A 17,976-nucleotide genomic window follows, 5' to 3' on the forward strand; every position below is an offset into this window, starting at 1 on the left:
GAATATGCTGTAGGTATATATGTACATGTGAATTCATTCCAAACTCTGAAGTGATTTAACCTACTAACAAATGAAGCTTTTTGATAAACGAATTTTCAATATATAAAATTTACAAAATTAATTGCCAGAAATTTTTAGGAAATATCAAGGTTTTTTCATGGATCAATTCAGTAATCCTATTGAAAAATTGTTTTAATATAATGGTTTTATATACTTTGGGGGCAGTCCTCAATTCTGCATTAGAATATTCTTTTGGGTAAAAGCTCTGGAAAATATGTAAACCAAATCCTAAACAGCCCATATAACTTTTTATTGTTTTTACTGTAAAATACTGTGTTTTTAATAAAACAGTTATTATGTTTTTTAACTCACAACGAAGTGAGTCAAAAGAAATGGCAATTCAGCAACAATATATCGCTATTGAAATGTATATGTATGTATATTATATATGTGCTTCTTCGAATAAAACGCATGTTAAAAATTGGAAGAGAAACCTCGGCAGTCAATATTTTTCCAAATTTTGTCTATAGATTTAAATTATCTACACTTTGATTGAATTCTTCGGATTTCATTTTACTATGTTTATTTTTGATATACTTACAATCATTGTTTCCAGTATTTTGATTGCTCTTTCCATTTCGATGAAATTTTAATAAGCTAGCACTAACATGATGGCTGCTACCAGGGTCATCATCATGAAAAGCTGATGAAGCACCACTACTTGCACCATGCCATAAATTGGATAAAAACTGTGATCCGACTAATCGAAGCCCACTAACTCCACTGCTTAAATGCTTACTTGCATGCACAGTTTCGTTGGATATAGGCGAAGTTGGTGCCGATGATGAATTACAACTCGATACGGACGGTTCTATGTCTCTAGCTATAGATGTACTATCGCAAGCACCAGTCTGTAAATTTAAGTTCTGTTCATATTCAAGCTTCTTTTGCATTCGTTCCTCGAGTGCTCTCCGCCACTCGATATGTGCAGCCTCTAAAATACCAGATTTTTCGTTGCCACGAATAAAATCCAAAGATATCAGCGGCCATGCGTCCAATGTTTGCACAGCTTTCGAATTTCCTTCATCCATGCCAGGGGGGTTAATTTCGCCTTTGGCTTTTATGTTTCGCAAATTTCGATCATAGTTAACACGTTTAAAACGATTGGCATCATCATCATGAACACTTTTTCTTCGGGCCATACGTAAGTATCGTTTAATTGTATCACTGACCGACTGCGATATATCTTCGTTATCAATAGAGCCCTTGCGGCTATGGTGTTGAGTTCTGCACAGTGTCGTTGACCCACCTTTCTCTGCTTCATCATCGGTAGCGGCAGGCGTCGTAATCGATGAAGCATTTAGCGTTATTTCCTCCCGTTTACGCTGTTTATATTCTTCTGCTAGCCGTTTTATCTCTTGCAATGACACGAAATTCGTTTGAGAACCACAACAGTTAAAATGTTTTTCAACCAACAGCGGCTTAGTACGACATAAGGGTGGACTATTTTTATTATCGCTATATAAACCTGGTATATGCAGCGAACTTGGCGGCTTTCGCTGCCGAGGCGTGGCTATAGGAGATATTGCTCCCCAACTGGGATCTTTTCTGACGCTGCGCAATGGTATTTTGGGTATAGTGCCACTTGTTGTTTTTATAGTTTCAGATGTCGTTGTCACCAAAGGGATCTGACCTTTCATGGGAGCTGCGGTGGATATAACATGACATCTTTCTTTGTTTCCAAATCTGCCGGTATCAGAGGCACCAGCACCAAAATGTAGCAGACTAGACAATGATGATGAGTGCTCAAGTTGTGATGGTGCACCCTTCGGTGACGAGGTGGAATGTTTACTTAAAAGACGATGTAGCTGTTGTTTTTTAAGTAAATTATATATTTGTTTTAATAAACCTTTATCTTCGAGAATAGCAGGCGTAATGCTCTCTGGGGGTATAGTGAATGCATACACTTTTGAACTGCAAGACAGTATACGTAACTGCTCCAGTAATTGATCAATTTCGTTTAACTCTTGTAGATCTTTCGGACGCTGAGTAGTCGTTAAAAAACCAGGTCCTCTTGAAGTTATATTGTCGATGTTTATAGGGAGTCTCCGTAGTCTACCCGGGCGTTGCGCGCTTGGGGAGGCTGTCTGATCTGGACGTATCGTCTTCGAGCTAAGTAATGTGGTAGTTTTACAAACCTCATCAAGCTTCAAATAAGACTGTAGCAGACCAATAACTAGGTCAGCATTGTCAGCCTGTTCCTGTTTCAAAGCATTATTAGTAAGCGGTCCTTTCTGTCCAGTATGCTGCAGAAAGTGTTTTATTCGGCGCTTGGAGTTGCGCACGGCGCCTGGATAAGATGATTTGCGAGGCCATAATATAAAACGAGGCTCATTAGAACACGTCTGCTGGAAATGCACTTCGATCTTTGGTATATCTTCCTTGCGGTTTTGTGCTCCATCTGGAATCAACTTACGACCAGCATCAGTCATATATTTCCACGTTTTCCTAGTAAGAAGCCATCGCTCTCGTTTTTTCTCCTTCTCCTTGATTGTTGGACGCCGTCGGGCAGGTTGGGACGATGAAGCTGTCACCGCTAATGTAGGCAACTTCGCACCAACATCCAAAGGCGTCACCTGTGTCACCCAAGCTCTGGGAATCGATGTTTTTGGCGCTGAAACCGGTGTTGAGGGCTTATCATAGATCTCACGGTGTAGCTCATCAAGTGCATCGACCAGTGAGCCAGAGCGTTTCTTCACAAACTGAGCCGGTCGTCGCAATGTAGTGCCACTTGTTTGAGGTATTGCGGCATCTTTCTTAGCATCCATATTAAAAGCAAAGCAGCTGAAACAGCTAGCCGATTCAGAATATATCCAGACTTCAATATAAATACTTTAATCCAAGTCCTGTTAAAAAAGTATGCTTATGTATAATATTATATGAAAATAATATTTCTAACAATATATTTTTACATATGTAGGTACATATAAGTATTAATCATCAATATCCATGCAAAATTATTCTCAGCACAAGGGATAGCGTATATAAATAAACATCCTTGTTATTGATAGTTAAGCCATATTTTTGAACGGTATAGTAATGATGTACATACATATGCCCAATTAAATGCTGTATGGTACTTTTATGAGCATGAGTTCTTAATTTTATAATGTTTTTGTAGCATATAACAGCAAAGAACGCGAAAACATTGAAGCAAGTTTTCATTTTTATTTTTTAAAACTTTAGTATATTGTAATTAAATGGGATTTCGATATCAGTTAATCAGCATCATATTGGAATACCCCCTTTCAGATAAAGATTGTGCTTAGTATTTGAGCAGTTTTATTTTGTCAAAATGAAAAACAACAAATTTGCTATTGCTATAGTTAGTGTATATAGACCGTACGCGATACTTGATTATGAGAGTTTTATTTTCCTTTACCTTATTATTCAATTTTTAACTATATGGAGCCGCAGTAAATTATAGGCCATGAAAACTTAATGAGATGACTTAGTAGAGCCTGCACTGAAAGGCCTAGATTTGCAAAATTACTACAATTGACTTGCAATTTATTGGGACACAGAATTCATGCAAATACATGCCAACATAGTCACAGAAGTTTTATTTAGATATCGAAGAACTGGAATTAAAGTTTTACATTCGACCTACAAAATTTTTCAAAATAGAGGGCGCGTCCCCAGGGGGGAAAGGGAACACCTCCCCCATATGGGTGATAAGATAGGAGTAAAATATCTTCCGCGAACCACACAGGTCGGATTAAATAAGGTTGTCTTCTTACGGAGCCCTTCTGATACCAGAGCGCCCGTCGACCCGTTATTTCCCCTCAATCCTCCTTGGCGACATGGTGGGAGACGTAACCATATGGGCTAGTGTAGATGGGCTGCGACGCAAACGCCAGAAAAGAGCTCTGTGGCAGTTCGGAGACGGATGAAAGAGGTGAGTCCCTTTTTGAATTCTTACTATATACCAACCTCGACATATGCAATGTAGGGACCACCCCAACATTTACTTTCCCGAGCTCGGACATTTTCCAGGCTGGGAGATGGTCTTAGACATTACTTTATGCACAAACAATAACTCCCAAATAGTTACAAATTGGATGGTATTTGACAAGAAATCCTTTTCGGACACTAGTTGGATTCTCTTCGATATCAATGTCAAGCTTGAGAAACCGATCCCGTATAGAAACCCCAGAAGAACAAACTGGCACACTTTCCGTAGAGTAACCCAGTCTAAACTTCAACATATAAATAAAACCATAACATCAAGTAAAGACTTGGATGAGAAAGTAAGAGTTTCCGAAGCTTCGTTGACGAATCGGCTTGAAGTTTCACGTCCTGCCACATATGGCAAAACAACTTATTACACCTTGTGGAATGAAGATTTAAGGCAACTCAGCAAAATGACAAGAGAAATCTTCAACATCTGCTACAAACACAAGTACTTCAAACCCTGCAAAGATTGCCTTAGGGAATATAAGAAAGCGATCAAAGAGGCTCGGACAAAGGCTTGGAGAGATTTTTGTGGCTCTATCGAATCAACCAAAGATACGGCCTGACTAGGAAAGCTCTTATCCAAAGAACACTCCTGTCCTTCCGTCTTGAGGAAAGAGGACGTAGAATGGACGAAATCCTCGGACGAAACACTAGAGTATCACATTTGCCAGGTAACACAGAATATATTGAGAACAATAGTAACAGTGTTCAAACGACCAACCTGTCATCCAATACAATCAACCACATCATATCCCAAGATAGAATTCTATGCGCGCTGAAAAACTTTGAGCCTTACAAAGCAGCCGGCCCAGATGGGATATTCCCTGCCATGCTGTGGAACACTCGAGAAACGACGACTCCTTGGCTGGAGGTCTTTTTCAGAAAAAACCTTACGCTAGGACATATTACAAAAAGCTGGAGGACGGTTAAGGTGATTTTTATCCCCAAAGCTGGTAGACGCGGTCATGATACAGCGAAAGACTTCAGACCCATCAACTTATCCTTTTTTATTATCAAAACTCTCGACCGATTGTTGGATGTATATCCCAGAGAGAAGATTACAAGCACAACGATTTCATCATCCCAACATGCCTATCTCAAAGGAAAATTCACAGAGACAGCTCTTCATAAGGTTGTAAGTAAAATTGAGAGGTGCATAATATACAAATAATACTCACTAGTCGCCTTCCTCGACATAGAGGAGGCGTTTAACAATGTTAGCACAAGATCCATAATTGAGGCCCTTGATATGCTAGGCAAAGACATAGGTCTCAACGAATGAGTAGAAAACATGCTTAAAACTAGAATAATCATCGGTGAGGTAGGCAGCAGCGCGGTCAAACGCTCTGTCCACAGGGGAACCCCTCAGGGAGAGGTCTTATCCCCCCTGCTGTGGTTATTAGTTGTCAACAGTATCTTTACCAAATTCAACCGAAATGGAATTAGAGTAGTGGCATACGCGGATAATATAGTGCTCTTGATTTCAGGAATCTTTCCAACGATAATCAGTGAGATTATGGAAGGAGCTCAGGTATTACTCAGTAACTGGGCCACAGACTGTGGTTTAAGTGTAAACCCGAGCAAAACGGAACTGATGTTATTCACTAAGAAAACCAAGATACCAAACTTTAATCTCCCAAAACTAAACGGCGTTAGTCTTACGTTAACCCAAAAGCCAAATATCTAAGTGTTATCTTAGATCCCAAACTCAGCTGGAGCTCCAACTTAGATTACAGGGTAAAGAAAGCGAATATAGCACTTTACACGTGTAAGAGAATGTTGGGTAAAAAATGGGGTGTTCAACCAAAACTATCCAATTGGTCCTACACAGCCATTGTAAGGCCAATACTAACATATGCGGCACTAGTCTGGTGGCCCGCAACAGAAAAGAAATACAACCAAATCAAGCTGAACAAGATACAAAGGACAGCGTGAATCTTAACTACAGGACCGCTTAGCACCAGTCCTACTGAAGCGCTCAATGTACTAACTCATCTGCTACCATTAGATTTACATATAAAGACAATCGCCGCATGCAGCGCGGTGAGACTCAGAAACATAGGAAGCTGGACCACAAGGTCGTACGGTCACAGCAAGATCCCCCTACAGGGACCCCCACTGCTCAAAAACAGATCAGACTACACAGTCTCCGACCTTAACTTCAAGAAAGCCTTCACGGTACGTTCTCCACCGAGAGCCGAATGGAGCAAAGGGAAGGTGATTTGAGGATAGGACAGTGAAATATACACTGACGGTTCTAAGATGAACTGTGGTGTAGGAGCTGGCTTTAATTCGGAGCTACTCAACCTATCCCAGTCAATTAGACTTCCTGACTATGCCAGCGTGTTGCAGGCAGAACTACTAGCGATCAGAGAAGCATGCAAATCACTAAAACTCTGCAAGGAAGTTGGTGCAAGCGTAGCCATCTTTACAGACAGTCAAGCAGCTATCAAGACCTTAGACTCCAACTCCATTTCACCCAAGTTAGTTTTACAGTGTTGAGAGGAACTAGAATTACTTAGTCATCGGCTTGAAATTACACTGATATGGATTCCCGGTCATAGGAACATACGGGTAAATGAGATAGCAGATGAGCTAGCAAGAAAAGTTTCGACACTAGAAATAGCAGAGGCAGTGGCAGTCTCCACCCCACTCAACACATTAAAAGCATCCATTGCTTCACACTTCATGCTTTCGCCGAAAAAAAATGGGAGCAATTAACTACATGTATTATAACAAAAAACACATGACCGTAGTACAAAATCCAAAGGAGGAATGATGTGTTAGGATACTCTCGGCCAAACATCTCACGCATCACTGCAATCCTTACAGGCCATTGGAAAGTAGGGGATCAACCTACCCTTCAGTCCTATCTGCAGAAGCTGTCAAGCGGAAGGGGCGAAGGAAAGTCTTTTCCACTACTTATGTGAATATCCAGGGCTACCTAGGGCACGACTACGCTCCTCGCTACGCCTTTCTTGCCGCAAATTAATGAGATCGCAGACATCGAGATGAAAAATTTGCTGCTATACTTGGACCTAACTAAATGGAACTGACTCAGAACAAAAAAAAAACATCATCACACGAGGACAGTGGTAGTGAAACGATGCTGGTCCCTAATTAGGATTATTTCAGTGGAAATACTCAACCACTTCAACAACAACAACAACTGACCATACGAAACAAATAAACTGAACTCTAAACAAAACAAAAACTCAGAAACCGCCAAAAAGAAATAAAACATATACAAAACGATAAGAAAACAGACGGACGCATTGACAGCAACGACAGACAGACAAACGGATACACAGACAAAACGACAAGACAAGCAAAGGGACAGACAGGCATTGATAAACGAAACGTTCAGTTCTCGACACATGATTGAAGATTGAGGTACGGTTGACTCGCATAGTTCGAAGGGTCACTCCCCTGGAGATAGTCCGGAGCTACCGTGTTATCAAAAGCAATGATTAATTCATTCAATGAGTTAATTGCATTTCCTGATTAACACGATTGACAAAATTCAGAACAGCTCGGAGGCTCCGCAGAGGCACAACGTGTCGTTCCTCCTTTAAATCACAAAAGAGACTTTAGACAAGTGGAGAAAGTGGGGGAAAAAAATCGGTTCGGCATATGGAAGGTTCAGCTAATATATACCGTTCAGCAAATTTGGAGGAGGAGCAGGGTGAGGTCGACGGTGCGAACGAACTGCTGTCCAGTATGCGGCTAGATGACGCCGAACCAAGAAAAGCAAATCAATGAACATGGTTTTAAAGGCTGTCCAAATTAATATGCAGCATTAACAGACTATAACGGAAAACTTAACCATACTCCTGACAGAAAAGCACGTCGAAATCGTCTTAATTCAGGAGCCCAGGGTGAGGAGCACCGAGAGCTATCATTTATTGAAGCTAAAGAATGTTTAGTTCACAGGATGCGATGGCTGTTGAAGTGGAGGTCACTGACAGTGTCAGCATCATGCTTACTTCAATCTGATCATGATCGGCCAGTACCGTCCGAGGAGGCTCGTACGACGCCAACGCGAGGTACGCTTTGTGGCGAATCTCTAAGACTAATGATTGAGGTGGGTCTTTTTATGATTTCATTATTAAAACTAACTTGTCGGTATGTAACAGGGGTAATACTTCCCCTTTCACTTTTCCTAGTACGGAGTACTTCAGAGGATGGGCGTTACTGTACTACCTGATAACAGTCTTAAGGTAGATCCTCGTCGAAATCCATTCAGAACCAATAGAAAGAGGTTCAGAAATGTAATAACTAACAAAATAGGAAAGATTCCGATCCAACAAATAACTCTCCCTTGAGAGTAGGGATACAAGATTGGATAAGATATTTATGTAGTAGGCCCTACAAAACGTCCTGTTCTAAAAAATATAGAAAAAAACTCACCCACCTTCGTGCAGCAGTGAGCTCTTAAAACTAGGGGCAGAATCTGGGTCAACCTTTAAGCTCAGCTACTCTACAAGAAATTGGGAAGTGTACAGAGAAAGTCGGAGACAGTTCAAGAAGGCAATTGGGAGCGCCAAGAGAGAGAGAGATGGAGAAAGTTTTGTTCGTTTATCGAACCTTCTAGAGTTTTTGCTAGATTTATTCGTATACTTTCTACAGATCATTCAAGGGTATCTAGGGACAAGAAACTAGATGCTACTTGAACTGCTACGACAGAAGAATCTCTAGTATTTCTCTTAAACACTCATTTTCCGGGATACCGCGCTCACGAAAGTGGGAGTCGAAGTATAAGGCCAATGTGATCCACAGCATTTTACAGATGTTATGATATGGTGTCATCATTCCAAAGATATTACGGGAAACCCTGGACTGTATTCTGTTATTGGTAGGGGACATTTCAAAGTGTGTTTAAACTTAAGTCATATTTCAGATAGTTGGAAACTAGTAAAAGCTGTTTTCATACCAAAAGATAGCTTGGCGAAGGATTTTAGACAAATCAGTCTCTCGTCCTTCATTTAAAAAATTTTTGAAAAGCGTTTAGATATATACCTGAGAAGATCATTGGAGAGTTCTGGTATATCAACTGCATAACTAGCGTACCTGAAAGGCAAATTTACGAAGGCAGCGTTTCACGAGGTAATTCGAACAATAGAAACAAACAGTATACCGTAGCCACATTCTGCGATATAGAAGGCGATTTTAATAACGTTAATACTGATGCCACCCAGTGGGCGCTGATAGACTTAAAGGTGGACAATTGGATTAGTAGTTGGATCATCTCTACCAGGATCCTCAAAGCTAATATGGGAAATATCAACATAACTAAGAGGGACTCCACTTCTTTTGTCATCTGTGACAACCAAAATCTCGATTAAACTTAATAGAGGTGAAGTAAAAGTGGTGGCATACGCCGAATATTCGGTGATAATGACATCAGGACTGTGTCCTAACACGAATAATAAGGATAAAAAGGAAACTATCTTCCACTTCCTCTGCGAATGCCTTGCCCTATGGAAGACCAAGTTGTTAACCCTTGGAAAACCGTCTTTTGAGAACCTGGTAGAGTTTAATCGTGCGGGTTTTTTAGTCATGACGTCGCAGTGGACGGACAGGTGAACAACGTTCGTTCGCAATATACGTGTATTCAAGGCCAATGATTCCTGTGCAACTGATTGTCGTTAACGTTACAATATTCGACGTTTAGGTGATGCTTCAAATGAAGATTTCATCCGTCCATGGCTACGAAGGTTCCATGCGACAAGATCGGTGACAAACAGTCTACGGCTAAGGCCAAGTCGAACAACGAGAACAACTGAAAATATTGAATATTCAATTCGTACGAGGACTTAAGCCACGATTATAATCTGCCTACGAAGTTATGCGAGAGAGTGTTGGAGCAATTTCGTAGGGTAAACACTATCTTTGGAGTGATGAAGCCCATTTTCCCTTAATTGGACGTATAAATAAGCAGACTTATGTTATCCAATATCACTTTTCCAGCAAGTGTCACGGAGTACGTAGGCCATATTCCAAGAGTATATCCTTCGTATCGGTCAAGATTTAGAGGAAATAATTAAAACAAGAAAATTCACACTTGGCTTTTTTGTAATAGTTATTGAAATAAACTTTTATAATTTTTTTTTACTTTTGCTTTTAATTCCTAATTCTGCCCTGTCATGGATACCCTGTACTGATAAATTTAAGTAAAAGTGAAATTGTAATACATCTATCCATACAGCTTTGTTAATAAAATGGTCAATTGCACCGCAAAATAAAAAACAATAGGGTGATGAATGGCTTAGTTATAATTTACCCCGGAGAGTGAAAACCATTTTTATATCCATTTCATTCATTTTCTGACGATAGCATAAGTTCAAAGGTCGGTAAAGAACCCAACACTCGAGTAGCACGCTTTCATACGCATTATCCCCGAATGGCTGTATTAAAACCACCAAGTGCAGTAGGTAAAACGGGTAAAGTTGTAGAGAGAGTAGTTGGATAGATCCTGTAGAGATATTTACTCAAACGTAGAGATATTTACTCAAACAAGATTGGTCTACCCCTTATATACTAAAGCTGCATCATATACACTAAAGCAGATATCTGAAAGCAGAAAGTACTCAACTATATCATGTTGATTTTCATCAGTGTAAATTTGGCAATAACAAGTATAGGTGAAACCAGCCTTTTCGCCTTGTTGCGAATATAAATTATCTTATACGTCAATTGTAAGAGGATTTAAATCCAATCACCGCTTGAGAACATCAAATCATCCTCTTTGGCTATCTCAAAGGCAAACTCGCTTCCACGGATGTGTTGATGACCAGAGCCAAAGTAAGTCCGCCAAGAGCTCGTTACAAAGTTATTTAATACCTTATTTCACACAACTGGGCTAAAGTTGGTTATGAAAGATGCAAGAGCAAAAAAAGCAAGAGCCTAGAGCCAATATATATATTCCAATACATTTACATATGTATATATATAGATATATATATAATTGGCGCGTAGACCCTTTTTGGGTGTTTGGCCGAGATCCTCCTCATATTCGTGGTTTGCGTCTTGAAGTTGTTCCACAAGTGGAGGGACCTACAGTTTCAAGCCGACTCCGAAGGGAGATATTTTTTATGAGGAGGTTTGGCATTGCCCGCCGAGGGGCGACTGCTATTAGAAAAAACTTTTTCTTCATCATTTCGTCTTTTACCGAGACTCGAACCTAAGTTCTCTCTGAACTCCGAATGGTGATCACGCGCCAACCCATTCGGCTACGGCGACCGCCAAATGGATGTTAGATTGCTTGAAAAGCTAGTAACGCACATCTTGAGTTACTTGGGATAGGTTAGGTAGAGAGTATTTGCTAACACTATTTCCAGCACTCATAGCTTTACTACGAAAACCATCGGTCATCCTTAAGTCAGTCATGGAGTCAAATAGCCTTTCGTTATAGCAGCTTTTGTAGAAGTCATTGTGGGTGACCCCTTGTCACTCTGCGTGCCCCCGATACAAATTTGTAGGTAGGCCAATGGTTCCTACATAAAAAGTTTTGTAAGTGAGGGCATTTGGTGGTCCGTGGTTCAAAACCCAGGGTGGATATGAAACGTCAAATGATAGAAACAGTTTATTATTTTAACAACGGCCGCCCTAGGAAGGCACCAGTAAACCACCGAATGCATTTCTACCATGAAGAAGTTTCTTATTTGAACCATCTGTCCTTTGGTGGTAACATTAAACTATATTTGTATATAATAGGCGCAGACAACCTTCGTCATAGGCATAGCAGAAATACACTTAGAGGTTTGCCAATGCCTGCTGAAATCCTATCGCTTTAAAAAAAATCCTTTTATATTTGATATTCCATGAGCACCGTGGGTTTTGAGAAATTTAGAGATTTTAGAACAAGTTCTCATTGGCTCCGTAATGTACGCTACCTTCTGTACTCTTTTTGGTATTGTATAATAATGGGTTATTCAATAGGTGCGCTTCAACTTTTTTCCGATAGGGAAGGCGAACGACGCTATATTTTTTATTTTTCGCTTGTCATTTGTAAACTTCATTTCATCATGGAACGCTACACACTTGAGCAACGATTGCAAATCGTGCAAATTTTTTATGAAAGCAATCGTTCTGTTGCTGCTACTTTAAGAGCATTACGGCCATTTTACGGTCCATTTAACCCTCCGATGTTCATTTGGGTCTGGCCAGACCCATTCGATCTTTAAATGTATGTAGATCTTTTATTTTTAATATCTGAGGCTTCTTAGTCCATGACTTCCTAAAATGTAGTGTGCTAAACACAATGAAGTAGCAAAATTAAGATTTTTGCTATATTTGTTGTAAAAATAATAATTTAAACTAATTTCGTTAATTAAGCTCACATGGGTCTGTGCAGACCCATATAAGCTTCTCATGTAAATTGGCTAACCGTAGGTGTAAACAACTGAACTGTTAGCGGAGGCAGTGGCAGAGATAATTTTTTAGTTGACATTTGAAAATTAAAGGAAATACGTGTTTTTTAATTAGTGGGAAGTGTCTTTTTAAATGAAATGGAACAAGTAAATATGGATGAAGTTGATGTGATGATGCGTTTGCTTCGTAAGCTAAGTGCAGCAAATGTGAGTCCGGAAGAACGTCAGCGACTTCAGGCACAAATTGATGAAATTATGGGACAGGAGTCCGATCCATTTGCAGCACATCTAATACCCAGGGCCTTATATACAGGTCGAAAGATGGTAAGATGTGGAATTCAAATCCTCCACCACCTGGAAGGCCTTGTTGTCACAATGTTACAACTTTTACTCGTAAAGAGCCACTACGAGGAGCGTCACCGAGTCATAAAGCTCTTTTCAAGCTATTGCTGTCTACTGAAATCGTAAGTATCATTGTGCGGGAAACCAACAGAAAAGCCGTTGAAGCGTTTCGTCTATGGAATGAAAAGCATCCCAGTAATAAACAGAGTTCTTGGGTAATGACTAAAGTAGACGAAATGTATGCTTTTTTTGGGATGCTACTTATTGCTGGTGTATTCCTCTAGAATTCTCAGCCAGCGAAAGAATTGTGGGCCAGTTACAATATGCCAATTTATAAGGCCACTATGTCATTGAATCGGTTCAAGAGCTTAACTACTTTCATCCGTTTCGATAACAGTGGTACTCGTACTGAGAGGTTGAAAAAAAGCAAATCTGCTGCCCTGGACGATGTATGACTAAAGAAAGCATACACTCCGGATTGTCATGTAACCGTCTATGAACAGTTATTTCCATATCGTGGGCGCACTCGATTCACCCAATATATTCCGAGTAAGCCGGCAAAGTATGGCATGAAAGTGTGGTGGATTTGTGGCTCTGTTTCAAACTATCCTTTGAAAGGTATAATTTATACCGGAAAACCACCGGGTGGCCAGCGAGAAACGAATCAAGGTGAACGGGTCGTCATGAAATTGATGGAAAATTATATGGACAGCGGTAGGACTGTTTATGCTGACAGTTTTTTTTCAACATACGAGTTGGCAGAAATGTTGATGGATCGTAGAGTGGCTTTCGTCGGTACCGTAAGAAAAAATAAGACCTTCATTCCGCATGAATTGCTTAACCCGAAGCGTGATGTTAAAAGCACTTTATTTTGTTATCACAATAATAATATCGCTCTGTGCTCGTATATGGCAAAGCCGAAAAAGCCAGTAATTATGTTATCCACTGCCCATTACCGTCAAAGCACCGATCCATTGAATGGATTCAAGCCAGATCAAATTTTGGACTACAATAAATTTAAAGCGGGGGTAGATACAATGGATCAAATGTTGACTGGCTATTCGTGCAAACGCTCGACAAACCGTTGGCCACTGGCAATGTTTTATAATATGCTTGATATTGCCGGTTTGGCCCCATTCATCATCTATGACGAGCTGAATCCGGCAAAGCAGAGTGATAAGAGGCGCTCCTTTATCATTGAATTGGCACGGCAGCTAGTTATCCCACATATGACGAAACGGGCGACTAACCCATTAGTATGGAGGTTTGCTCATATAAGACAAGCAATGAATCTTTTCAATATCAAGGTGAGTATGAATTTTATACACACCTACATATATCTCCGCGTATAAAGATATGTATATGCATGCATTCATATTTACTAATTTAAAATAAGTTATTTCGCTACTTTTAGGTACCGGAATCTCGTCCATCGACATCAGATGCAGCACAGCAACAATCATATGCTCAAGTTGCTTCAACACGGTCATCGTGCTACCATTGTGCTGCTTCTTCTTCCGAAAAGCGACTTAAACTCGTTATAACTGCAGCAAATGTAATCGTCCCATATGTCTTAATGCACATTCCATGCAACTATATAGTTGTAAACCCAATTGCTCTTCGTAATTAATAGTAATCCGTTGAAATAAATAAATAAAATTATTTTTATAACCGTATTTCTTACATTATTTGTATGGGTCTGGGCAGACCCTTATGATGCACTTACCGCATCATAAGGCACCGAACATCGGAGGGTTAACAAGCCGTCCCGTTTTGGGATTATGTGAAGTCATTGGTCTACAGTAACAAGCCGGCGACGATTTGTGAGCTCAGAGCCAATATTGAACGCGAAATTCCTGGAATTTCGGCCGATTTATGCAAAAGAGTGGTCGAAAATTGGGTTCAACGATTGGACTTCGTAAAACGTACACGCGGTGGTCATGCAAAAGAAATCGAATTTCATACTTAAATGTATATGTTCAAACTCGATAATAAAAAAAAAATTTGTTAAAAAAGTCAAACCGTTTGTGTTTTATTCAAAAAAGTTCAAAAGTTGAAGCGCTCTTACTGAAAACCCCTATATAAAACGATGCAGCTACAATATTTTTCTTTATACTATTAGATTAGATTAGATACTTAGGCATATCCGCATAATGTTGCACATCGAGCAAACATTTGCTTTTTACTCACCTTCGCTGTGTTCTTTTGTTGTAACTATTATTATTCATGTATACTTTATATTTTTTTAATGTTTTAGAAGCCCATTTTAGTTAACAATTTTTTGCTGCAGTTCCACATTGTTGTTTATTATTATTATAAGCCCAAATAACAAAATAAAAAAATAAGAGATGTATGGGGAGCTTTCAACTGTTTCCAATATTCTGAGCGATAATATCCACTTGTCAGCACATATGATTGATTTGTCTCACCCACAAATTCTGTTGCACATCATCAGTGCAAAAGCCCGGGAATGCATACGTGGAATCTATAACGGTTTCGATTGCTGGCAGAAATCCACCTATCATGTCATTTGATGGCACTATAAATTGAGGCAAATGGGGAACATCGTGTTTGGTTTAAGATAATAATTTACTCTTTCATATACAATATCTATAGCAAGGCTTTTGATAAAATATTACTAGATACACTTAGGCATTAACATTTTTGATTCTCGCAACCATTTCACACTTTATGTATTTGATTTCAAGTACATACATATTTATTTACAGAAAATCTTAGACTGGATTTGTTTATTTGAATTTTAAAGTATAGCTATCACTTTCACGAGAAAAATTGTTATTTTTTTTTAAATATTCATATGGCAAAAAACTTCTGAGATCGGATAAAGATACACCACTCGAAAGCCTCTTCAAAATGAATAGTCACTTTTACAAAATGTATGTTGTGTCGTTGTTGAAACCCAATGTTCGTGCTAAAATTTAAATTTCAAAACTAACACTGTATTCAATAATAAAGTGCAATAGATATAAAAATAAACATGAAAAATAATAACGAACTAATTTTGTATTCTAAAGCAAAGAACTTTTCTTATTTTCGTTATTCGAATATCCAGCGTCAAACAAGCTTTGGCCGTTTTAAGTATATAAAACGACAGAAACAATAGCAGTTGCCCAGTACAAATTCTTCCAATAATATAGTTATAAGTTCACTAATACTACAAAAAATTTAGAGCTAAAAAATAATAATTATATGTCCGTGTTGAATATGAACGCAACTAACAATGCTAAATACAAATCATGAAAAAAGCATGCTAAGGAAACAAAAATAAAAAGTTTATGAAGAGAAGAAAACGCACAAACACATCAACAATAGCAAAATACAAAATAAAACAATCATAAAAATATAAGAGCACATTAGAGAGGAGAATTTTATTACTTCATCTGCCGTTTTATTATCAAAAGAAAAATATGTATATGCTTATAATACTCACCTTTAACATCTCAAAACGCTACTTGCACAGTGTGTAGATAAAATTTGACGATGGGGCACACCAAAGTGAATAAAGCGTTGCCTGCCAATAATTCAGCATCGACGGATAGTCAAATGAACCAACGAGAGAAAATTTTTTTGCGAGAATTTATTAAACACACACAAATTTAGCATAAACCAGGTGAAGTATTTAGCGAATAATCTGGACTTAAACGTATGTGTATATGGGGTAAGATAGTTTACTCTATGTCCCATGCTGTAACAGTTAATATCATAGCGTTAACCTGCAATATAGTGCTGTTTTGGAAAGCAGCATTCAATAAATTCGGAAGGGTCGTTAATAACTCTCAAACCTAAAATATTTTGGTTCAAATTCTCATCTCAATGCAAAACTTTATAATACTTAATAAAACCTAGCAATAGTATGTAACTGTATTTACTGAAGTATTTAGATAAAGCTAATGGATCTTTCTTAACTCATTACTTAAATTTTCACAATTTCCACAACGCTTCCAAATTGCCCCAGGGGTAGTTGCAAATAGCCAAACGTTGCATTTATTAGCGGATTTAAACAACATCAATTATTTAATGCAATCACATTTTAGGAATAAAGAGACGAATTTTAATCTGATTTGCTTGAGTTTGGGATATTCAGCTGCAGTTCCAAAGTACCGTGTAGCTGATGAGAAATTTTGTTGACTGTAATAAAAAAAAGCTAATAGCTGTCGTCCCTCGGCAGGCATTGGCAAGCCTCCGAGTGTATTCTGCCATAAAAAAGCTCCGCATAAAAACCATTTGCCGTTCAGAGTCGCCTTAAAACTGTAGGTATATTTGTGGAATAACACCTAAACGCACACCACAAATAGGAGGGGGAGCTCGACCAAACACCTAACAGAAGTGTACGAGCCAATTGTTCATTTTAATCTACACTAATATTATAAAGAGGAAAACTTTGTTTGTTTGGTTGTAATGAATAGGCTCAAAAACTACTGGACCGATTTTAAAAATTCTTTCACCATTCGAAAGCTACATCATCCACGAGTAAAATGGATTATATTTTATTTTGGAAATAGGGCTCGAGATATAGGTCAAAACGTGGACCCGGGTAACCTTCGGATATTTATGTACAATATGGGTATCAAATGGAAGCTGTTGGTGAATTCTTTAGTCCAGAGTATTTTTCATGCCGCTCCGTGACTAGGGTCTCGAGATAGAGACCAAAACGTGGACCCTAGAATGTATTTGTACAATATGGATATCAAATTGAAGCTGTTGGTGAATGCTTTAGTACAGAGTATTTTTCATGCCGCTCCGTGACTGGGGTCTCGAGATATAGGTCAAAACGTGGACCCGGGTAACCTTTGGTTGTGTATGTACAATATGGGTATCAAATGAAACCTGTTGATAAGTGCTTTAATACGGGGTAATTTTCATACCTATTGATGACTAGGGTCTCGAAATATATGCCACAACGTGGACCCGCCGTGTCTTTGCACCGAATTAAACCAAACTTACGCACATTGTTAAGTAAGTATTGAAAATGGGTTTCGTAAAGTTTGGTTGTAATTCGGAGCACTGGCAACGCGTACAGCGTTCTTTTGAACCAGCCATAATGTCGCTTACTTTTTTAACGCTTGGGGCGGAACTGAACTGTCAAATTGACAGTGTGAGTTACAATGTGTCAATATTTCTTTCTGATTTGGATGCCATAAGGAAAAAACGTAAGTGCAACATGTAAAAATTGTTTGTGAACTTTTTTGGAGTGGATTTTGGAACAGTGAATAATTTCTTACGA

The 17,976-nt window shown here is 39.0% G+C and overlaps 1 protein-coding gene across 1 annotated transcript in view; it reads right to left on the reverse strand.

Annotated features, from left to right (window-relative positions):
* Positions 1-15,947, reverse strand: part of LOC128870355 (uncharacterized) — a 171,278-nt gene extending 155,331 nt beyond the window's left edge. The window contains exons 1-3 of the mRNA XM_054112969.1: positions 15,749-15,947; positions 14,922-15,270; positions 602-2,906 (exon numbers count right to left, since the gene is read on the reverse strand). Coding sequence (XP_053968944.1) covers positions 602-2,828 — 2,227 coding nt within the window. The 5' untranslated portion in view covers positions 2,829-2,906; positions 14,922-15,270; positions 15,749-15,947. The remainder of the gene's footprint in view (positions 1-601; positions 2,907-14,921; positions 15,271-15,748) is intronic.
* Positions 15,948-17,976: the final 2,029 nt, after the last annotated feature.

The sequence above is a fragment of the Anastrepha ludens genome, chromosome X (genome assembly GCF_028408465.1).
Source record: "Anastrepha ludens isolate Willacy chromosome X, idAnaLude1.1, whole genome shotgun sequence".
NCBI classification, from domain to species: domain Eukaryota; kingdom Metazoa; phylum Arthropoda; class Insecta; order Diptera; family Tephritidae; genus Anastrepha; species Anastrepha ludens.